The sequence below is a fragment of the Theropithecus gelada genome, chromosome 5, assembly GCF_003255815.1.
Source record: "Theropithecus gelada isolate Dixy chromosome 5, Tgel_1.0, whole genome shotgun sequence".
NCBI classification, from domain to species: Eukaryota; Metazoa; Chordata; class Mammalia; order Primates; family Cercopithecidae; genus Theropithecus; species Theropithecus gelada.
The window spans coordinates 3,396,702-3,415,281 of NC_037672.1; the positions used below are offsets into that span (position 1 = coordinate 3,396,702).

An 18,580-nucleotide genomic window follows, 5' to 3' on the forward strand; every position below is an offset into this window, starting at 1 on the left:
GGGCTTTGCTGCTGTTGTCCCATGGCAGTCCCCTAGGGGAGATGCCTCATGGCTGACAGCAGTGTCATTGGTGGGAGGGAAAAGACCAAAGGCTTGGAGAGAGGACGCTGGGGAGTCTAACTTAGATGGGGGCTTAAAGGTCTCTTACAAGAGAGGTTGTTTGGGTTGAGGGTCAGGGGAGGGAAGAACATGCACAAAGACCACGAGGTGGGTACCCGGGGAGCCCCCGCCAGCAGCACAGGGTGCCACACGGGAGCCTCTGAGGGCACCAAGCCTGGCTAGCATGGGGCGGGCATGGGAACAGGACTACCAGCAGGGAGGCCAGATGTGTACGAGGCTGGGTTGTGGGTCTGCAAGGGGATTGCTGGGTTCCAGGTACATGTTACAGCTCAGGTCAGCTGGGGGTACATTTTTTGAAAAAGAAATTTCTTAGCCAAATTTTTCTCAAGAATCTGTCAGATTCATTAACTTGCTAGCAAGGAACCCAAAAGGTGACCAAAGAAGTGCATGCTTCAGAGAGAATGTGAGCCGGAGGGGTGAGAGGAGGGTGTGAACCCAGAGCATGGACACGGATGCCGGCCTAAGCAGGAGAGAGCAGGAGTGGCAATTTATCAGTCACCACAGAAGAGCCCTCTGTGGCAGGACGCCCAAGGTGCCTGCCATTGGGAGCAGACACCAGGAAGCCGCATCTGTGTCTGAATGGGACCACAGGTTCCCTCCAAGGAGTGTCTTACAGTCTGATTTATAGAAGGCAGGAGCCTGCGGGAGCCTGAGCTGAGCCCCGTGGGAGCGGCAGGCAGGCAGGTGCAGGCCAGTGCGGTGCATTCTCCAGCCTCGGGGGTGCAGCGTGCATGGGGGCCTGCTCCTTAGTTTGAGAACAAGCAGTTGTGCCACTAGTGCCTTGGAGTGAGCTGGCAACTGTGGTAACTCAGCTTGGTGTGTGCTTGATACCTGTGCTGACCGGTCCATCTGGCACCTGGCCGCTGTGCTTCTAGGCCTATGCCTGCTGGCTGCCCTCTGCTGGGCATCGCCACTTTCAGGATGACAGCCTTAGAGCCTCCTCCCGGCCTGGCGGGGGCCCAGTGGTGGCGTCCTCCCAAGCGTCCTCGTGTGTTCCCGCAGCCACGGCCCCGGGTGCTGCACCTCTCACCTGCCAAGAGGATAGTGCCGCCCCTCTGCCCGTCCTTAGGGGTGTGGGCAGAGGGGAGGGTGGAGAGATGGGAGTGTGGACGGAAGGAAGGGTGGAGGATGGAGGTGTGGGGTGATGTGGGGCTGGGCCATGACAGTGGGTGGGGAAGGAAGGACTTTTCAGTTGCGGAGGAGCGGCCCAGTGCAGGGAGACCCAGGCGGGAATGGGTCTGAGGACATGGTGGGCTGTGTGGGGTGTGTCAGCGCGGGGGGCAGGGAGAGAGGGGAGAGCAGTGGGAGGGGGGCCTGCTCCATCTGCTTCCAGGAAGGTGCAGGCATGCTGCAGGTTTCCCCAGGGCCTTACAAGAAATTGCTGCGAAGTTTTCTACGAGACTCTTATGCAGGTGGAGAGCCAAAAGTGGCTTGAAATCTTGACATAAACAGGTTCCCTTCCTTCAAGCCTGAAATTGGTCACTTAGGATTCCAAGTCCTCAGGAAAGCAGAGCTCCCAGCTGTGATGCTTTTTGTTTTTAGGAGGTGGTGGTGATTGATTTGCTGGAGCCAGTTTCTCATTTGGGGAAGTGTCCAGCATAATGATAGGCACAACATAGATGTTTGTCAAATTGAATTAATTCTGGTCATTTCCTGGAGGAAGACAGACAGGATGTTTTAATAGCCGGTTATTTCCTGCGCCAGAGTTGGTTGGGTCTTCAGACACCAGCTGAATGCTTAGGGATTCTTTCATTTCCTAAAGTGCTTATAAAATTATGAAAAAGCACGGCATTGCTGAAAACCTGCGTTCATACTAATCATCTTTACTCTGAAAGTCCTGTGCCCACTTTCCAAGCACCCTTGCACGTGATTTCATTTGATCTGGGTAACAGCCTTGTGGGGTGGGCTGCTGCCATCCTGTTCTGTGTTTACAGAGGCGGAGGCTTCGTCAGAGGCACACAGTTGGCAGAGCAAATACTTGACGATCCTGGGATGCCTCTTTTTTTTTTTTTCTTTTAATTTTGCGTGTTTTTCTTGTATAAAATATACCTAACATAAGATTTACCCTGGGATGACTTTTAAATCTCTCTTTTTTAAAAGTCTTTGTTCCACAGTATTCCTTGATTTTCTACTGTGCCATGCACTGGACAAGACTAAACATCTCTTTCCAAAAGAATAACCTGATGCCTTTTTTCTTTGTGTTTAGGGCTCAAAATTTGGGCGGGGAATTGGACTCACTCAGCCTTCTCAACGCACGTCTGCTCGGAGATCATTTGGGAGATCTAAGAGATTCAGTATCACTCGCTCCCTTGATGATCTTGAGGTAATTTAATTTTCATTTTTCTTCTTTTCTCCTTCAAGTTTTAAAAAATGCAAATCCACCTTGCAGATATGTCTGGCTCTTTTTTGAGTCCCTGTGGTCTCCTCCCCTCCCCCTCTGTAGTGGTGACCCCTGTTTTCCGAGGGACAGCATCCCATGCATGTTTGGGGACCTTTCTACCCTGTGATGTGTCTGAGCTGTCACCAGGCTTTCTGGGGTGCTCTTCTGTGTGCCATACTCCAGTGAACACTTCTAGAAATGAACTGGTTTAATTCCCACAAAAACTCTACCCGGTAGGGCCTGTCATTGCCCCCTTAAAGATGGGGCGTGATCCACAGACATGGGTAAGTGTCATTTTGTGTGGCTCTTCTATCTGTGCTTCTTTTGTAAAGAACAATGAAAAGATTTTATTTTTTATAGCAGTTTTAGGTTTACAGAAAGTACAGAGAATTCTATGCCCCCACCCACTTGTTAAAAATACGCCGTCAGGATCATTATGTCCTGCATTGGTGTGGGTGTTTGTTACAGTTGACAGGCCAGGGTGGACATATGATTATTAGCTCAGGTCCACAGCTCACACGAGGGTTCCCGCCTGTGCTGTCCTCTCTGTGGCTTTGGACAAATGTCCCATGCCGTGTACCCACCGTTGTGTATCACCGAAAAAGCCACCGCCCTGGAGATCCTCTGTGCCCCACCTGTTTACCCTGCACCCTCCCCTTGAACACTGACAACCACTGATCCTTTGACTGTCTCATTTGGCGTGTTTTAAAATGTCCTACAGGTGCAGCTGTATTCTATGTCTTCTTATTAATGTTTTATTCTAGAACATTGTGTCATGTTTTCAAGATTTACTCTTGGAGTTTCAGTCCAGTCCTTTTACTTGATGTATGGCATTCTGCTATGAGTATACGATGATGATTGATGCCTTCTGCTATCAATAGACACTCAGTGGGAGTGGGAGAGAATCTACCCGTACAGCATTCTTATACATGTCTCCTTCAGCGCTTGTGGGATGGGGCAAGTGTTCTTAGCTGGGAAGGATCTGCGTGAGCAGTGTGGCCAGGCTCCATCCACACTGACTGCTCCAGCTCCTGCTCTTCCAGGAGAATAGGTGGCTTCAGGGATGGCAGGGGTCCTGAGGATTGGCACGTTGTGGCTGCAAATAGGAATCTGCCCTTGGATGGCCTGTTTAGCCTTGGTCTCTCTGGGGAACTCGAAGGGCACGTCAGGGCTAGCATGGTGTATCTGGGCGGGCAGCAATCAGAATCAGCTGCAATGGGATGCCCATGCTGCTGATGAAGACACAAAAGGTGTGTGTGCTACCTAAGGCAGGGCCTAGCTTGAGGCTGAGGACCCCGGGACCATTTTTGGCTCATGCTGCCATGCTGAGCTGACCATCTGTGCGCGAATCCTGTTCATTTTCCTCCTTTTCTGTTGGTCATGAGGAACTCACAATGTGGCCCTAGGTGTGGGCTGACAGAGCTGTGCTGGTACCGTGGTGAATGATATGTGGGTCTGGGCCACGTGCTCTGCGCAACCTGCCCCTTTCCTGCTGGATTCAAACTTCTATTTCATGGTGGATTGCTGTCGGGCCTGCCCCATGCCAGGGTCAGTGCCACGCTCCTGGTAGACAGCTCCATTGTCTAATCACTGGGTGTCCCCAGTGGATGTTCCCTCTCCACCAGGGCCCTGCTGCTTTCCACATGGCGTGTGGTCCCTGCTGTCTTTGCCCCACACCTTAAACTTCCTGGCTGTAACTCTCTTACTGGGGCCAAGGAGGATGACCCAGGTGGTAGGGCTGCCTGCCCTTTTCTGTGTGGGCCCTGCTCGCTGCTGGCCACCTTCCATGAGTCCTGGGAGAGGGATCTGAGCAGCCTTCCCAAGTGAGGGGTGGTCTGCCTCTTGAGCCCATCGTCCTGAATAACACGGAGGAAGGCTCTCCATAAGAAAACGATATTTATTAGTATTTGGGAATAGGCACTGCAATGAGAATATGCATGCTGTAGTAAACTATGAATATTCAGGGAGGTCAAGGAAGACAGCAGTTTTTAAAGGAAAAATGAGGAGGATCACAAGATTGTTTTGAGATAATTGCCTTAAACAAGGGTGGTACCAGTCCAAGGTTGGACAGGCAGTTACGGGACAGATGTCTTCAGAGGACTATTTTTGTATGTGAGGCTGAGATGGGCTGTGTGCAAGGTTGTGGTTTTGCAGTCTTTTGTGATGGATTTGTTATCAGGTCTATGAGCATGAGAACCCTCCCTTCCTGGCCTTCTCTGGCTCTATAACACTTTGTTAGGGTTTTTAATACAAGTGACTCCATTTTCATTCTGATAACTTTCGCATTTCCCCCTTTTAATTGAGACCTTTCTCCAAAAGCATAGCTGACCTGCAGTCAGGCTTTGATTGCCCTTGGTGCTGGGATGGAGCTGTCCCAGTTTGGTGTGGTCTGGTTCCACATCAGCAGGAGGTGACTGTGACCAGGAGTCAGTGTCCAAGCTCATTTATCCACATTTGAGCAACCAGGGAGGTGTGGAGGGAGTGGCCCTCAGGTGCAGTCTACCTGAGTCCACTGTTAAGTATGGTTTTGTCTGTTCCATGGATGTTGGCATCATCTCAACACGCTGGGCCAACATGATTCTGTTAGGAGTTGTACTTCTGCAGAGCCTTAAGCAACAGATAAAAAATTTAAAAAGGGAAAATGCAGAGTGAAATTAATAATAATATGACAATCCCAGGTTGCATAATGTTTTGAGTCATGAACATAGGCTTAAAGACAACCAGTTGAATAAATCAAATGACTGTGGAAAACTGGGTGAGACTTTTTATAATATATGGCCTGTTTCCTTTTTTGGTGTGTGTGTATTTTTTCCTTTTTGTGGAGAATGGGGTTTCTCATGTTGCCCGGGCAGATCTTGAACTCCTGGGCTCAAGCTATCTTCCCACCTCTGCTGAGATTACAGGCACGAGCCACCATGCCCACACCCGTTTTCTCATTTTGGGTATATGGGCCTTAATTTTCCCAGAAGAATTTATCCAGGTTTAGCATGTAGTATCAGCAATAGCGCAGACATTTCCTTCTTTACGCAATGGACAATGTAGACCAATTTTGTCATCTAGTGTCCCATGACTGAGTTGGATTAAAGCGCAGTGAGCACCAGTTGTATTAGGAATGTTGCCGAAGTCACCCACTAGGTGGACTCAAGGATCTCTTCGGGTTCTATCTAGTTCCCAGCAAAAGCTACTGATTGTGAAATTTCGATTACACCATTATTGTGCTGAGTCAAAAAGGTAGGCATTAAGAGGGGTAAATGTCTCATCATAAAATGGAGTCTTATTCCAGTGCCTTGGGAGAAGCTGCCCACAGCATGAAGCTGTCAGCTTCTAGTCCTGTCTTGTGGTCTGAGTGTCTCTGGTTGTGGCATCAGTGGTTTGGTGAACTCTTGGTGTGGCCCATGCATCAGGAATGAGATTTGTCCCTTAAGATTCATTTAGTTTCAGCTTATAGGGCTTCAGGCATAGAGTAGTTCTCTGCTTTTAATAATTCTACGGAAGAAAGTTGGATGGGAGGAAGTTGGAAGACTTGGGGAGCTTGGAACCAGTGCACAGGGCTCCCATCTAATAACAGGAGTACTGCAGCTTTTCTTCAGAAGCATGGCTTCTTCTCTCTACCTTGATCACACAAGAAAAAAATCACTCCAATTTTAACAGCCTCCTGAGGCTGGGAAGACAAACCAAGGCAGACTATAGATTTTTCCTACAGTCTTAAGGTTTCTGGGCCTGATAGGAAGTGACAGTTTTTACTTACCCGCTGTGAGGCTGGAGCCCTTGAAGCAGGGTGTTCTATGCACGTTCTCAAATTTGAGATTCCAGACATGGCGTTGGGAACAAAACCAGTGGTTTCTGTTGTATCCTGCTATAAAGAGGGAACAGATTTTTGTTGTTGTTGTTGTTGTTGTAAATAACCATGTTGCCGTAAGAATACTTGTGAACAGTTTCTAGATTTTGGAGGGATTGAGTAGGGAGAAAAAGCAAATGTTTTTACTTTTGTTTTCACAGAAGTATACTTTACCAGATTGCTGTTAAGTTATAGACAGTTTAAGAAAGAAAACATCCTGGCCAGGCGCAGTGGCTCACGCCTGTAATCCCAGCACTTTGGGAGGCCAAGGCAGGCAGATCACGAGGTCCGGAGATCGAGACCATCCTGGCTCACACGGTGAAACCCCGTCTCTACTAAAAATACAAAAAATTAGCCATGCGTGGTGGCGGGCACCTATAGTCTCAGCTACCTGGGAGGCTGAGGCAGGAGAATGGTGTGAACCCGGGAGGCAGAGCTTGTAGTGAGCCGAGATCACACCACTGCACTCTAGCCTGGGTGACAGAGCGAGACTCTATCTCCAAAAAAAAAAAAGAAAAAAAGAGAAAACATCCTTAGATCTGGAAAACAAACATTTAAGTAAAGAACCAACAATGTTTCAAATAGAAGTCATAAAATCATCTCATCAGTTATTTAATCTCATGTAATTAATTTTTGTTCTGCTTGCTCTTGATAAGTAGTTTCACAAATTCGTCTGTTTCCTTATTAGAGTTCTGAAGAATTTTCAGTTAGTCTGTCGATCTTAAAGTTATTAGAAACCCGTATTTAAGAGTACTTCTTAGAGTCTTTTCCATGAAATCTGATTGCAAATACTTTTAGAGAGACAAATGAAAGCAATAACAATGGATAAGAAAAACAGAATAGCCATGGTTTAAAATCTGGTATAAGTTCATTATAATTAGCAATTGACAAGGAAATCTGGCTATTTCTGTAGCATACAACATGATAACCAGAGTTATGGCATATTAGATTTCTAAGAGTTTTATACAATTTTGGAACATTCCTATAAAAACACACCCATAAATGTGACTGAAGGAAGGTCTAGCATCACGTATCATTTTAGTGTTTTTTATACAATTTACCAGATAAGCCTAATAATTTACTGTCTTTTTAAGATTAGAGATACGTCCTTTGAGGCTCTCCAGGAGCTTGACTGGAAAATACTAAAGCTAATTATGGGTCAAAAAGATTTAATTTAGAATTTGTATCTTGGGGAATCCCATCAAAGATACCAAAAGATTTAAAACACGTGATCAAAACAGGAGCACAGGTCACTATTAGATAATAGTCATTCATTTAACCTGAATAAGAAGGACTTCAAAAGCAACACAGGGAGCTCCATGAATGTAAACAAGCAACCCACTCAAAGCTCCGTTTTCCTAAAAAATAAAAAAACTTAATAAAGACAGCACAGGATATTATCTTGATAAAACATAAAATCTTTGTTTCGTAGGCCAGTTACCAGAAAGGTAAAGGAAAACCTCCTGTGGTGTGACTGCCTGTCGTCGTGGGAAGCTCATTTGGTTTGCCTGAAAGTAGAACCTGATGAAAAGTACTTGAATTTAATGAGACATAGGAAGAGTGTGTCCAAGGTTATGAGTGCGCACCATATCATGGAGGAGCGTAAATGTGACAGTTAGTACCTTGAGCAGGGCAGTACATGGCTCTAAGTCACAGCATGGGAAGTTTTCTGCTTCCATGGCACAATTCATACACATCCAGAAAAGCCGAATGTACAGAATCGAGTTATACAGGTGGAAAACAGTGCGTCAGACCATAGTAACAGAGTTAAAACTGGAGAAAAAAGTTACAGGAGCTGACAAAAAATTGAAGGAAAGAGTCCTTGCCCAGCCAAGCAAGCAGCTGCAGCTTCTCAAGGGGAGAGAGCGGAAGGCAGTGATGATGCGGCCTGCAAGTCACGCGCAGCAAGGCCAAGTCAAAGCCGAGCTTCTCAGATCCACATTGAGAGGAAGACTCTGCCTGGAGAAATGAAATTACCATTCTAAATGAAGACAGCATTTCTAACCTGAAAGGAGGGAAATTAGATGGAGACTAAAATAGAAAAAAGCTGCAGTTCAGAAGCTTGTTTTATAAACGTATTTCAGAATTGAAAATCAAAATGTCCTGCAGTTTTACTAATAGCTGATCAATACTTCAAGAAAATCCTGTTGTTCTAACATAAGCAACCATGTTTTTTGCTTTGTATTAGTGTATTTTTAATATTAAAGCTTGGTCTTTAGAAAGAATTATAATTTTCTTCTAATTAGAACCAACTTAATCATATAAAATTTATTTCGTAAATTCACCCTTCACAGACCTTTTATGACCTGTATAGGCCTTCGATGACATCCTTAAGCCTTTCTGCTTTGTTCTGTACTTCCTCTTTCTTAAAAAAAACAGGCATTTTACTTTAGGACAAAAATTTACCACACAGGAGTCTTTCTCATACAAAATTATTCACTTTTGTTTTTAACCTTCCTTACTAAAATACATCTACATACCTATAACTTTCTTCACATCTCTCTCTTTCCCACTTAGTGATTTCTTTGTCTTTTCTTTCTAAACCCATATTTTGAAACAAATTTTAAATAATCTCCAAACTAGACAAAATTACTCTTTTTTCTCAATAAAGAATACATTTTTATTCCTCTCTTATAATTTTTCTCATCAGAAACGTATCTTACTTTTGGTATACTTTGTATACTGATATATATACACACACACACATACATATTAGAATATACATATTAGAATGTATTATATATACATATATACACACACATATTAGAATATACATATTAGAATGTATTATATATACATATATATATACACACACACATACATATTAGAATTTTAACTCTTAGTAACTGTAATTTTTAGTGAAAACCTTGGAAGCAAGAAACTTTTAAACTGCTGGTCACATATCAGTATTTTATAGATGAGAACCATTTTATAATTTTTGTAAACATGTTTTCCCATAACATAATTACTTTGTGTATTAACAGGCAAAAATATTTAGTCCTTCTCTAAAATTTAATAAGCCAAGAACAAACATACGTTTGTGTTCAGCAATTTATGTTTTAGTACTTTATCTTATATGGAAATGACGTAGACATTTTATGAGTATCTATCATTTAATTTAACGTAGCATAACTTTAAGATTTCAGATTACATGGCAGTTTTTTATAAGCACTTTCCCATCTACATTTACCTAATTTATTTATTTTTAATAATTATACCTAGCTTACTTATGAAAACTGAGATATTAGAAAAAGCTAGTCTTCATTTCAAGTTATTTCCCTTTTCACCATTTGTATAGCCCATGAATATCAGGTTTTTACCCAAGAAACATAAATAGAGGGCTATTTTGCTGATAACACAGAAGATACAGCAATTTTTATTAAACTAACAATGTTAGTCTTAGTCATTAAAAAGTTATACAAATAAAGATAATTGTGTCTTTAGGCTGGATTCATACTTTTATAACCTTAAGACGTCTAGCAGAGATAAACATAATCCTGTCTGACCAGTAAAGCCAGGCAAAAATGTATGCTGACAATTTTGAAGACATTTCTATTTTTATTTTATCAACAAATTTAAAACCAACTTATTTATCCAAGATTTACTTAAATCAGCTGGGTGCGGTGGCTCATGCCTATAATCCCAGCACTTTGGGAGGCTGAAGCAAGAGGATTGCTTGAGCTCAGGAGTTGGAGACCAGCCTGGGCAACATGGCAAGATCCCATCTCTACAAAAAATTAAAAAATTAGGCAGGTATGATGGTGCACGCCTGTAGTCCCAGCTAATCACGAGCCTGAGGTGGAAGGATCACTTGAGCCCAGGAGGTTGAAGCCACAGTGAGCCATATTTGTACCACTGCATGCACCCCAGCCTGGGTGACAGAGAAAGAACCTATCTCAAAAAAACAAAAAACAAACAAAAACTATTTATTTAAGTCACATGAACTAAAAAGCGTTTCGGTTAATTACTATATATTTTATATGAGTTCTTGTGTAAGCCAATCCGAATAGAATTTCTTAAGGGATTTCTGGCTATGCCAGATTTTACTATGTAGATACAACATATAATATGTGTAAACATACATAAAAGCATATACACACAAATGAAGATCTTATGGCTTTCATTTTAGAATTTTGGTCATGAAACAGCAAAAGATAGTAATACAAATTCACTGGTTTATAAAAGATAGTTGGATCAAATTATATTTTTGACAAAATGGGACTTTTATTCGTGGCTAAGTTCTGTTTACCCTGATAAGTAATTCATGAAGGCTATGGACCAGAATTTTGGATAAAGCAGTTTTCATAGCAGTTTGACTTTTAAAAACCTTTTAATCCTTTTTTCAGATTCAAATGAATTTAGGGCTGAATATTCAGATGTTTACATTTTAGCTAGGCCTGGCTAAATTGTATAAAAAATACCCAGAATTTTCAAGTTGCCTTGAATTTGTAACAAATCTTTTTGTTTGTTTGCCTTTTCTGGCTCTTAAGTGTCAGACAAAATAATTTTTATGTCAGACAGAGATACCTTATAGTATTGCTCTGAGCTTAAGATTTTAACCTGTTTGATCTGACAGCCTAGCTTATGTAAACATTTATAAAGTTTTTTTTTTTAGAATATCAACTTTTCAATTAACTTTTTCACCACCCTAAGCAATTGTTATACAAACCTAAATTTACATTTCCAAAAGGTGTCTGCATTGTTGGTTGCCATAGATTTGAAATAATTTATAAAGCCATTATTTTGAAAGCCCTTTAACACTTAAATCTTAGTTTCCATAAGCAATGAGTTTATCTTAATGCTGGCAGAAAACTCATCAGATTCAAAGTTGGCAGAAAAAAGAGATGGAGAGTTAACCCTGTAGTTAGTTACAGTTTTTAACAAGCTTAGACAGTTAGAAAAATGGCCGTCCAGTGCTGCATGTTTCCTCGTGTAGTTTGCCCATCACCGCACAAGAATGGACCACCGTATAGCTGGCCAGAGTCCCAGAAGACCTGGTGTACTTCAGTGTTTAAAAATCCCATTTCATTTCTTATTAATCTCTTGAGCAAAAAAAATCCTATAATTCCTGTCAGGGAGTTTGGACTGGTGCCTTATAGGGTGCTGACTGCCCTTGTTAATTGGCCACCCCATACCCATTATTTAGAATCTTTAGTTTTGCTTTCAGATCATGGCCAGAAACAAGCAAGAGAAAAAAGAGCCAAATCATATACAGATGTGCGTAAGCAAATCAAAATGAAACAAAAAATAAGTGTGTTCACAGAAATTTTAAGCCAGGCATGCAGTCCAAACAGAACATTAAACCGGGTGTGCAGAACCAGACAATATAAATTCTGTAGTAACCAGAGGGACATGGTCCTTACCCCAGAAGGGACTTCCCAGAAGAGACAAAAAGTCTTTTATCATCCCAGACAGATGCAAGGTCCTTTATTAAGGTCCTTTATTAACTCAGATCCCAAATAAAGTGAAAAAGAGCTTCTTACAAAAAATGGGAGGCTTGGTTTGAAAGAAGACTTTTAAAGGCAGAAGAGGTGAGCCGTGGAAGCAGAGAGCTCAAAGGGCTTAATTGAGTACCGCATACCAGTTCCAAGAATTATTGATTCTGTCTACAGGTGATCCTTCTCCACGTCCCACTTCTGACACCGGTTATGTCATCCTAAATAACAAATAGGGAGGCAGACTCTCCAAAAGAAAATGGTGTTTATTCAGGAATAGGCATTGCAGTGGGATACATGTTATGGTAAACTATGTACATATTCAGGGAAGTAATGGAAGATAAAGATTTCTTAAGGAAAAATGAATATGATTGCAAAATTGTTTTGAGATATTTTTTCTTGGCTACAAGGATCAATAACAAGGGTGGCATGATTCTGAGGCTGGACAGGCAGTTGCTAGGCAGATGTCTTCGCAGAAGTAATTTGTGTGTGTGTGTAAGGTTGTTTGGCCTTTGTGCAAGGTTACAGTTTTCCAGTCTGTTGTGATAAGTCTTGTTATCAGGCATTTGTCTATGAGAACCCCCCCTTCCTAACCTTCCCTAGCTCTATTTATCAGGGTTTTTAATATAGTGACTCTGTTTTGAATCTGACAACTTTCACAAACCCAAAGAGGCCTACCAGACATTGGCTTCTGTCTGAGAGACAGGAGTTGTGAGTTAAAATAATTTGTCCCTTTCTTTGGAAGGGATGTTTGACTCCTAAAACTTTGCCGATAGGGCAGGCCACTGAGTCTCTGTAGGTTCTGCCTCGCACCCTCCAGAGTGCATGTGGCGTGCTAAGGCCTCCAGCATACTTGCCGCTTCTTGCTCATCTGGTCCAGTTAGCCTGATGTTAAAGGTATAATGAGCCACTGTGATGTTCTGAGTTGAACCAGGTCATACAGGTCCTCTGGGACGACCTTGCTGGAGGGTGGGAGGGTTAATGAGGCCTGGGGCAGGACTACATAGGACAGGCAGCATACACTGCTGCCTGTCGTATGTGAGAGTGAACCGAGTTTCGTCTTTCTGATAGGAATGGAAAAGAAGGCATTCCTAGATCAGTGTGTGCATATGCTGCATCCTGGGGGAATGTCACTGTACTCTAGCAAACGCACCACATCTGGCACAGCAGCTGTGATTGGCACTGCTTCTTAGTTAAGTTTGTAGTAGCTCACTATCATCACCGTGATCCATCTGAACTTTGTAGGACCAGACTGGTATGAGTTAACTTGGGTGTGACAGGGACTACCACTTTCACCTTTTTTGAAGTCTTTGAGGATGGTACCAGTCTGGGCTGTTTCTTCCCTGATGTGGCAGTGTTTTTCACTAACCGTCTTCGTTTGGGTTGGGGAAGGAGACTGTGCCACAGGCTTCTCCTGGACTTTTCCAGCTGAGTAGCCCTTACCAGTGAGTGAAGGAACCAATGTGAGGGTTCTGCCGGTCATTTCATGTATACATTTGGGAACTAGGGAAATGACCGTGGGTGGGTCTGTGGATCTGTTGTGAGCTAGACAGGGGCCAGGACTCCCTGCATAACCTGGCTTCCGTGTGCCCCCTCTTTATAGGGAGAACATGGTAGTGCTTTGGGTCCCTAGATAGTGTCGATTCCTACCCTAAGTTCAACGAAACCAGAGAGCTCTGGGCATTCCCCTTTCCCTAACACACCACTTCCCAAGCAAGTGGCCAACAGCCCATGGAGAGAGACTGGGGAAATGACTATTGATGACACCTGCCTTGGTGTTACAAGGACCTGCCTAATTCTGTTCTGCATTCCTTTAATCAGTGGCTTCCAGGTTTGAGAAATGACTCACATTTTTCAAATTGGACAAAGGATCATGACTTTATTGGGGTTGCTGCCCTTGGCCTTGATTCTTTAAAACTGTGTAAATTAAGCAATACCCTTGCTGGCTGCCCAGCCAGCTTGCCCCAGGAACACCTTGTTTTCCTCCCGCAACATGGGAAGCCTGGTGGAGCTGCGAATTCCACTTCTTGGAGGCTGTGCTCACCTTTACAAGTCCTGAATGGGGCTCCGCCATGTCTGCCTTCTGGTTGTAGGGGATTAGGGCTTTGTTAGATTCTGCCAGGGACACCTGCCGTTCGCATTTTGCCTTTAGTTGGTACTTAATCATACCGGGTGTGTTGATGACTCTTTCTCACAAATGAACTTTTATGTAATGCCACACTCAGTAAGTGCATTCTTTCTAAGCCCTTGGAACATTACAAAAGCTGATGAGCCTGGGTATTACATGTGCTGGACGGTAAAACAAATCTGAAAAATATTCAAGCCTGTCCTGCAGAAACTGTTTCCTGCCACAGTGCAGGTACACTGTAAGCCAACAGCAAAATGTGTTTGCTAAGTAAGCAGTCCATTACGAAATAATCCAGAGTTCACAGACGCAATCACAATGGAAGCTAGAAAGCATTTTGAAACAAACATCAATGAGAATACTACATATCTAAACTTGTGGGATATAGCTGAAACTGTGTGTAAAGAAGAGTTCACAGTTTTCAATGCATATATTAGAGATGAAGGAAAATAGAATGTCATCTCAAGAAGTTGGAAAAAAGTTGTAGAACAGAATTACAGGACATCAAAGCTAGGCAATAATAAAAGGTAAAAGCATCAATTAATGAAATAGAAAACCAACAAACCAACAAAAAATAAAGAAAGATTATTTCCCAGCTCATTTTATGAGGCTACCATAACCTTGGTATCAAAAATCTGACAAAGACATAAGAAAGGGAAATCATAGGCCAAGCTTGCCAATAAACATATGCGCGAGAATCCTAAATGAAACATTAGCAAGGTGATTCCAGCAATTTATAAAAAGGGTAACATACACATTTGTTTCAAGGACACAGTATTTTTTAACATTTGAAAATCAATCAATTTAACTTACTATATTAACAGAATAAATAAAAAAAAGTATTATCTCAAAAGAAGCAGGAAAGGCATTTGGTAAAATTCAGTATCCATTTATGGTAAAACAAAGTTAAAAGAATTAAAAGAAATTTCCTTAATCTGATAAGGATATCAAAAAACTCTATGGCATCATAACTAATTATGGAATCATAATTAAGCTTTCCCTTTGTGATCAGGAACAAGAGAAAGATTTCAATTTAAATCGTTACCGGAAGTCCTGGTTAGTGTACTAAGCAAGTAAAAACAACACAAGTTTAAAAAGCTTGCAAAGAAGAAGTGAAAATGTTACTGTTCTCAGATGATGTGATTGTAACAGAAGATCCAAAAGTCCAGTGGTGGCTCACACCTGTAATCCCAGCACTTTGGGAGGCTGAAGCGGGCAGATCATTTGAGTTCAGGAGTTTGAGACCAGCCTGGGCAACGTGGCTAAGACCTGTCTCTACAAAAAATACAAAAGTTATCTGGGTGTGGTGGTATGTGCCCGTAGTCCCAGCTGCTTGTGGGGCTGAGGTGGGAGGATTGCCTGAGCCTGGGAGATCGAGGCTACAGTAAGCTGTGTTTGTGCCACTGCGTTCTAGCCTGGGGGACAAAGTGAGACCTTGTCTCCAAAAAAAGGAAAAAAAAAAAAAAGAAAAGAAAATCCCAAAGTATCTATAGACCAGTTATTAAAATGAATTAATTCAACAAGGTTGCTAGATACATGGTTAATATACAAAAATCAATTGTATATACATTTAGAAAATGACCTATATATTCAGTGCAGTTTTAATCAAAATGCCAAGAGGTTTTTGATTAAAGAAGATGATTCTAAAATCTTCATGGGAATATAAAGGGCCAAGAGTAGCCAAGATTATCTTTTTCAATTTTTTTTTTTTTTTAAGATAGCTTCTTGCTCTGTCCCCCATACTGGAGTGCAGTGGTGCAATCTTGGCTCACTGCAACCTCTGCCTCCTGGGCTCAAGCACTCCTTTGGCCTCAGCCCCCCATGTAGCTGGGAGTACAGGAGTGAGCCATCATGCCCGGATAATTTTTGTATTTTTTGTAGAGACAGAGTTTCACCATGTTGTCCAGGATGGTCTCAAACTCCTGAGCTCAGGTGATCCACCTGCCTTGGCCTTCCAAAATGCTAGGATTACAGGCATGAGCCACCACACCTGGCTTTTCAATTTATTTTAATTGTGGTAAAATACATACAACAAAATTCATTATTTTAACCATTTTTAAGTATGCAGTTCAGTGTTATTAAATTCACTCATAATGTGCAACCATCACCACCATCCATCTCTAGAAGTTTTTTTGTCTTCTTAGACTCTGTACCCATTAAACACTAATTCCCCATTCCCCCCACCCCCAGCCCCTGGCAGCCACCATTCTACTCTCTATCTCTATGATTTGGACTATTCTAGGTATCACTAGAATAGTGTTCACTATTCTAAGTGAAATCATACAGTATTTGTCTTTTTGTAACTGGCTTATTTCACTTGGCATAATGTTCTCAGGGGTCATCCGTGTTGTAGCATGTGTCAGAATGTCCTTCCCTTTTAAGGCTGAATAATATTCTACTGTGTGGATATACTCATATTTTGCTTATCTGTTCACCTGTTGATAGACACTTGGGTTGCTTCTGTGTTTTAGCTATTGTGAATAATACTGCTATGAATATGGGTGTATAAATACCTGTTGAGTTCCTGCTTCCCATTCTTTTGGGCATATCCCAAAAGTGGAATTTCTGTATCATTTGGTAATCCTATTTTTAATTTTTGAGAAACCACCATACTGTTTTCCATAGTGGCTGTACCACTGGATATTCCTAATGACAGTGCACAAGGTTTCTAGCTTCTCCTTGACAAAAAAAACGCTTTCTGTTTTTTTTGATAGTAGTCATCCTAATGAGTGTGAAGTGGTATCTCATTTTTTGGATTTGCATTTCGCTAATGTTTAGTGTTGCTGAGCATCTTTTCATGTGCTTTTTGGCTATTTGCATATTTTCTTTGGAGAAATGTCTACTCAAGTCCTTTGCCCATTTTTTAATCAGGTTGTTTGTTTTTGTTGTTGAGTTTTAGGAGTTCTGTCTGTATTCCAGATATTAACCCCGTATCAGATACATGATTTGCAAATGTTTTCTCATTCTGTGGGTTGCCTTTTTACTCTATTGATACTATCTTTGGTGTGCAAAATTCTTAAATTTTCATGAAGTCCAATTTATCTATTTTTTCATTTGTTGTGTGTGCCTTTGATATCCAAGAAATCATTGCCAAATCCAGTGTCTTGAAGCTTTTACCCTGTTTTCTTCTAAGTTTTATTGTTTCAGGCGTTATTTAGGTCTTTGACCCATTTTGAAGTAACTTTTGTATATGGTGTCAGGTAAAGGTCCGTTTTTATTCTTTTGCATGTGGATATCCTTTTCCCAGCACCATTTATTGAAGAGATTATCCTTTCTTTCCCCATTGAATGGTTTTGGCACCCTTCTCAAAAATGATTTGACTATTTATGTAAGAGTTTATTTCTGGGCTTTCTTTTCTATTCCATTGGTCTTATGTGTATGTCTTTATGCCAGTGCCACACTGTTTTGATTACTGTAGCTTTGAAATCAGGAAGTTCAAGTCCTCTAGCTTTGTTCTTCTTTTTCAAGATTGTTTGGGCTCTTTAGGGTCTCTTGAAATTCCAAGTGAATTTTAGGATGGGTTTTTCTATTTCTGCAAAAAGTCATTGGGATTTCAATAGGGATTACATTGAATCTGCAGATTGCTTTGGGGAGTATTGACATCTTAACTTTATCAAGTCTGTCCATCCATCAACATGGGATATGTTATATTTACTTAAGTCTTTATTCCTTTCAGCAATGTTTTCTAGTTTTCATTGTACAAGTCTTTCACCTCCTTGGTTTGGTTAATTCCTCGGTGTTCTTTTTATACTATTGTTAATGTAATTGTTTTTATAATTTACTTTTCAGATTTTTCACTGTCAGTGTAGAAATGCAACGGATTTTTGTGTGTTGACTTTGTGTCTTCCTGTTTGCAGAATTCATTTGTTAGCTCTAATAGGGTTTTTTTTTTTTTTTTTTTTGGTGGAATCTTCTACATAAAATATCTTACTATCTGTGAACAGAAAATTTTACTTGTTTGTTTCCAGTTTGGGGGCCTTTCATTTCTTTTTTTTGCCTAATTGCTCTGGCTAGAACTTACAGTACTATGTTGAAAAGAATTGTCAAAGTGGGTATTCATGCCTTGTTCATGATCTTAGATGAAAAGCTTTCAGCCATTCTCCAGTAGATATGATGTTTTCTGTTAATTTTTCACTAATGCCTTTTATATTTGAGGTAGTTTCCTTCTATTTCTAGTTTATTGAGTGTTTTTTTTAAAGTCATGAAAGGGTATTGAATTTTGTGAAATTTTTTTACATCAGTTAATTATGTGATTTTCCCTCTTAATTTTGTGAATGTGGTGTATTACAATGATTGAATTTTCATATGTTGAATTACCCTTGCATTCTAGGAATAAATTCCACTTGGTGATGGTATATAATCCTTTTAATATGCTACTAAATTCAGTTTGCTAGTATTTGGTTGAGGATTTTTACATCAGTATTCATCATGAATACTGGTCTCTAGTTTTCTTGTATTGTCTTTGTCTGGCTTGATGTCAGGGTAATGCTGTCATAGAACAGGAAGTATTCCTCCTCCCTCCCCTCCTCCCCCTCTTCTCCCTCCTTCCCTCCCCCCTCCCCCTCCCCTCCCCTCCCCCTCTCCTTCCCCTCCCGTCCCCTCCCCTCCCCTCCCCCTTCTTCCCCTCCCCCTCCTTCCCCTCCCCCTCCTTCCCCTCCCCCTCCTCCTCCCCTCCCCCTCCT

The 18,580-nt window shown here is 41.7% G+C and overlaps 1 protein-coding gene across 1 annotated transcript in view; it reads left to right on the forward strand.

The window, feature by feature from the left end:
• Positions 1–18,580, forward strand: part of RGS12 (regulator of G protein signaling 12) — a 150,872-nt gene that overhangs the window by 46,839 nt on the left and 85,453 nt on the right. The window contains exon 3 of the mRNA XM_025386157.1: positions 2,327–2,443. Within this exon, the coding sequence (XP_025241942.1) occupies positions 2,327–2,443 (117 nt within the window). The remainder of the gene's footprint in view (positions 1–2,326; positions 2,444–18,580) is intronic.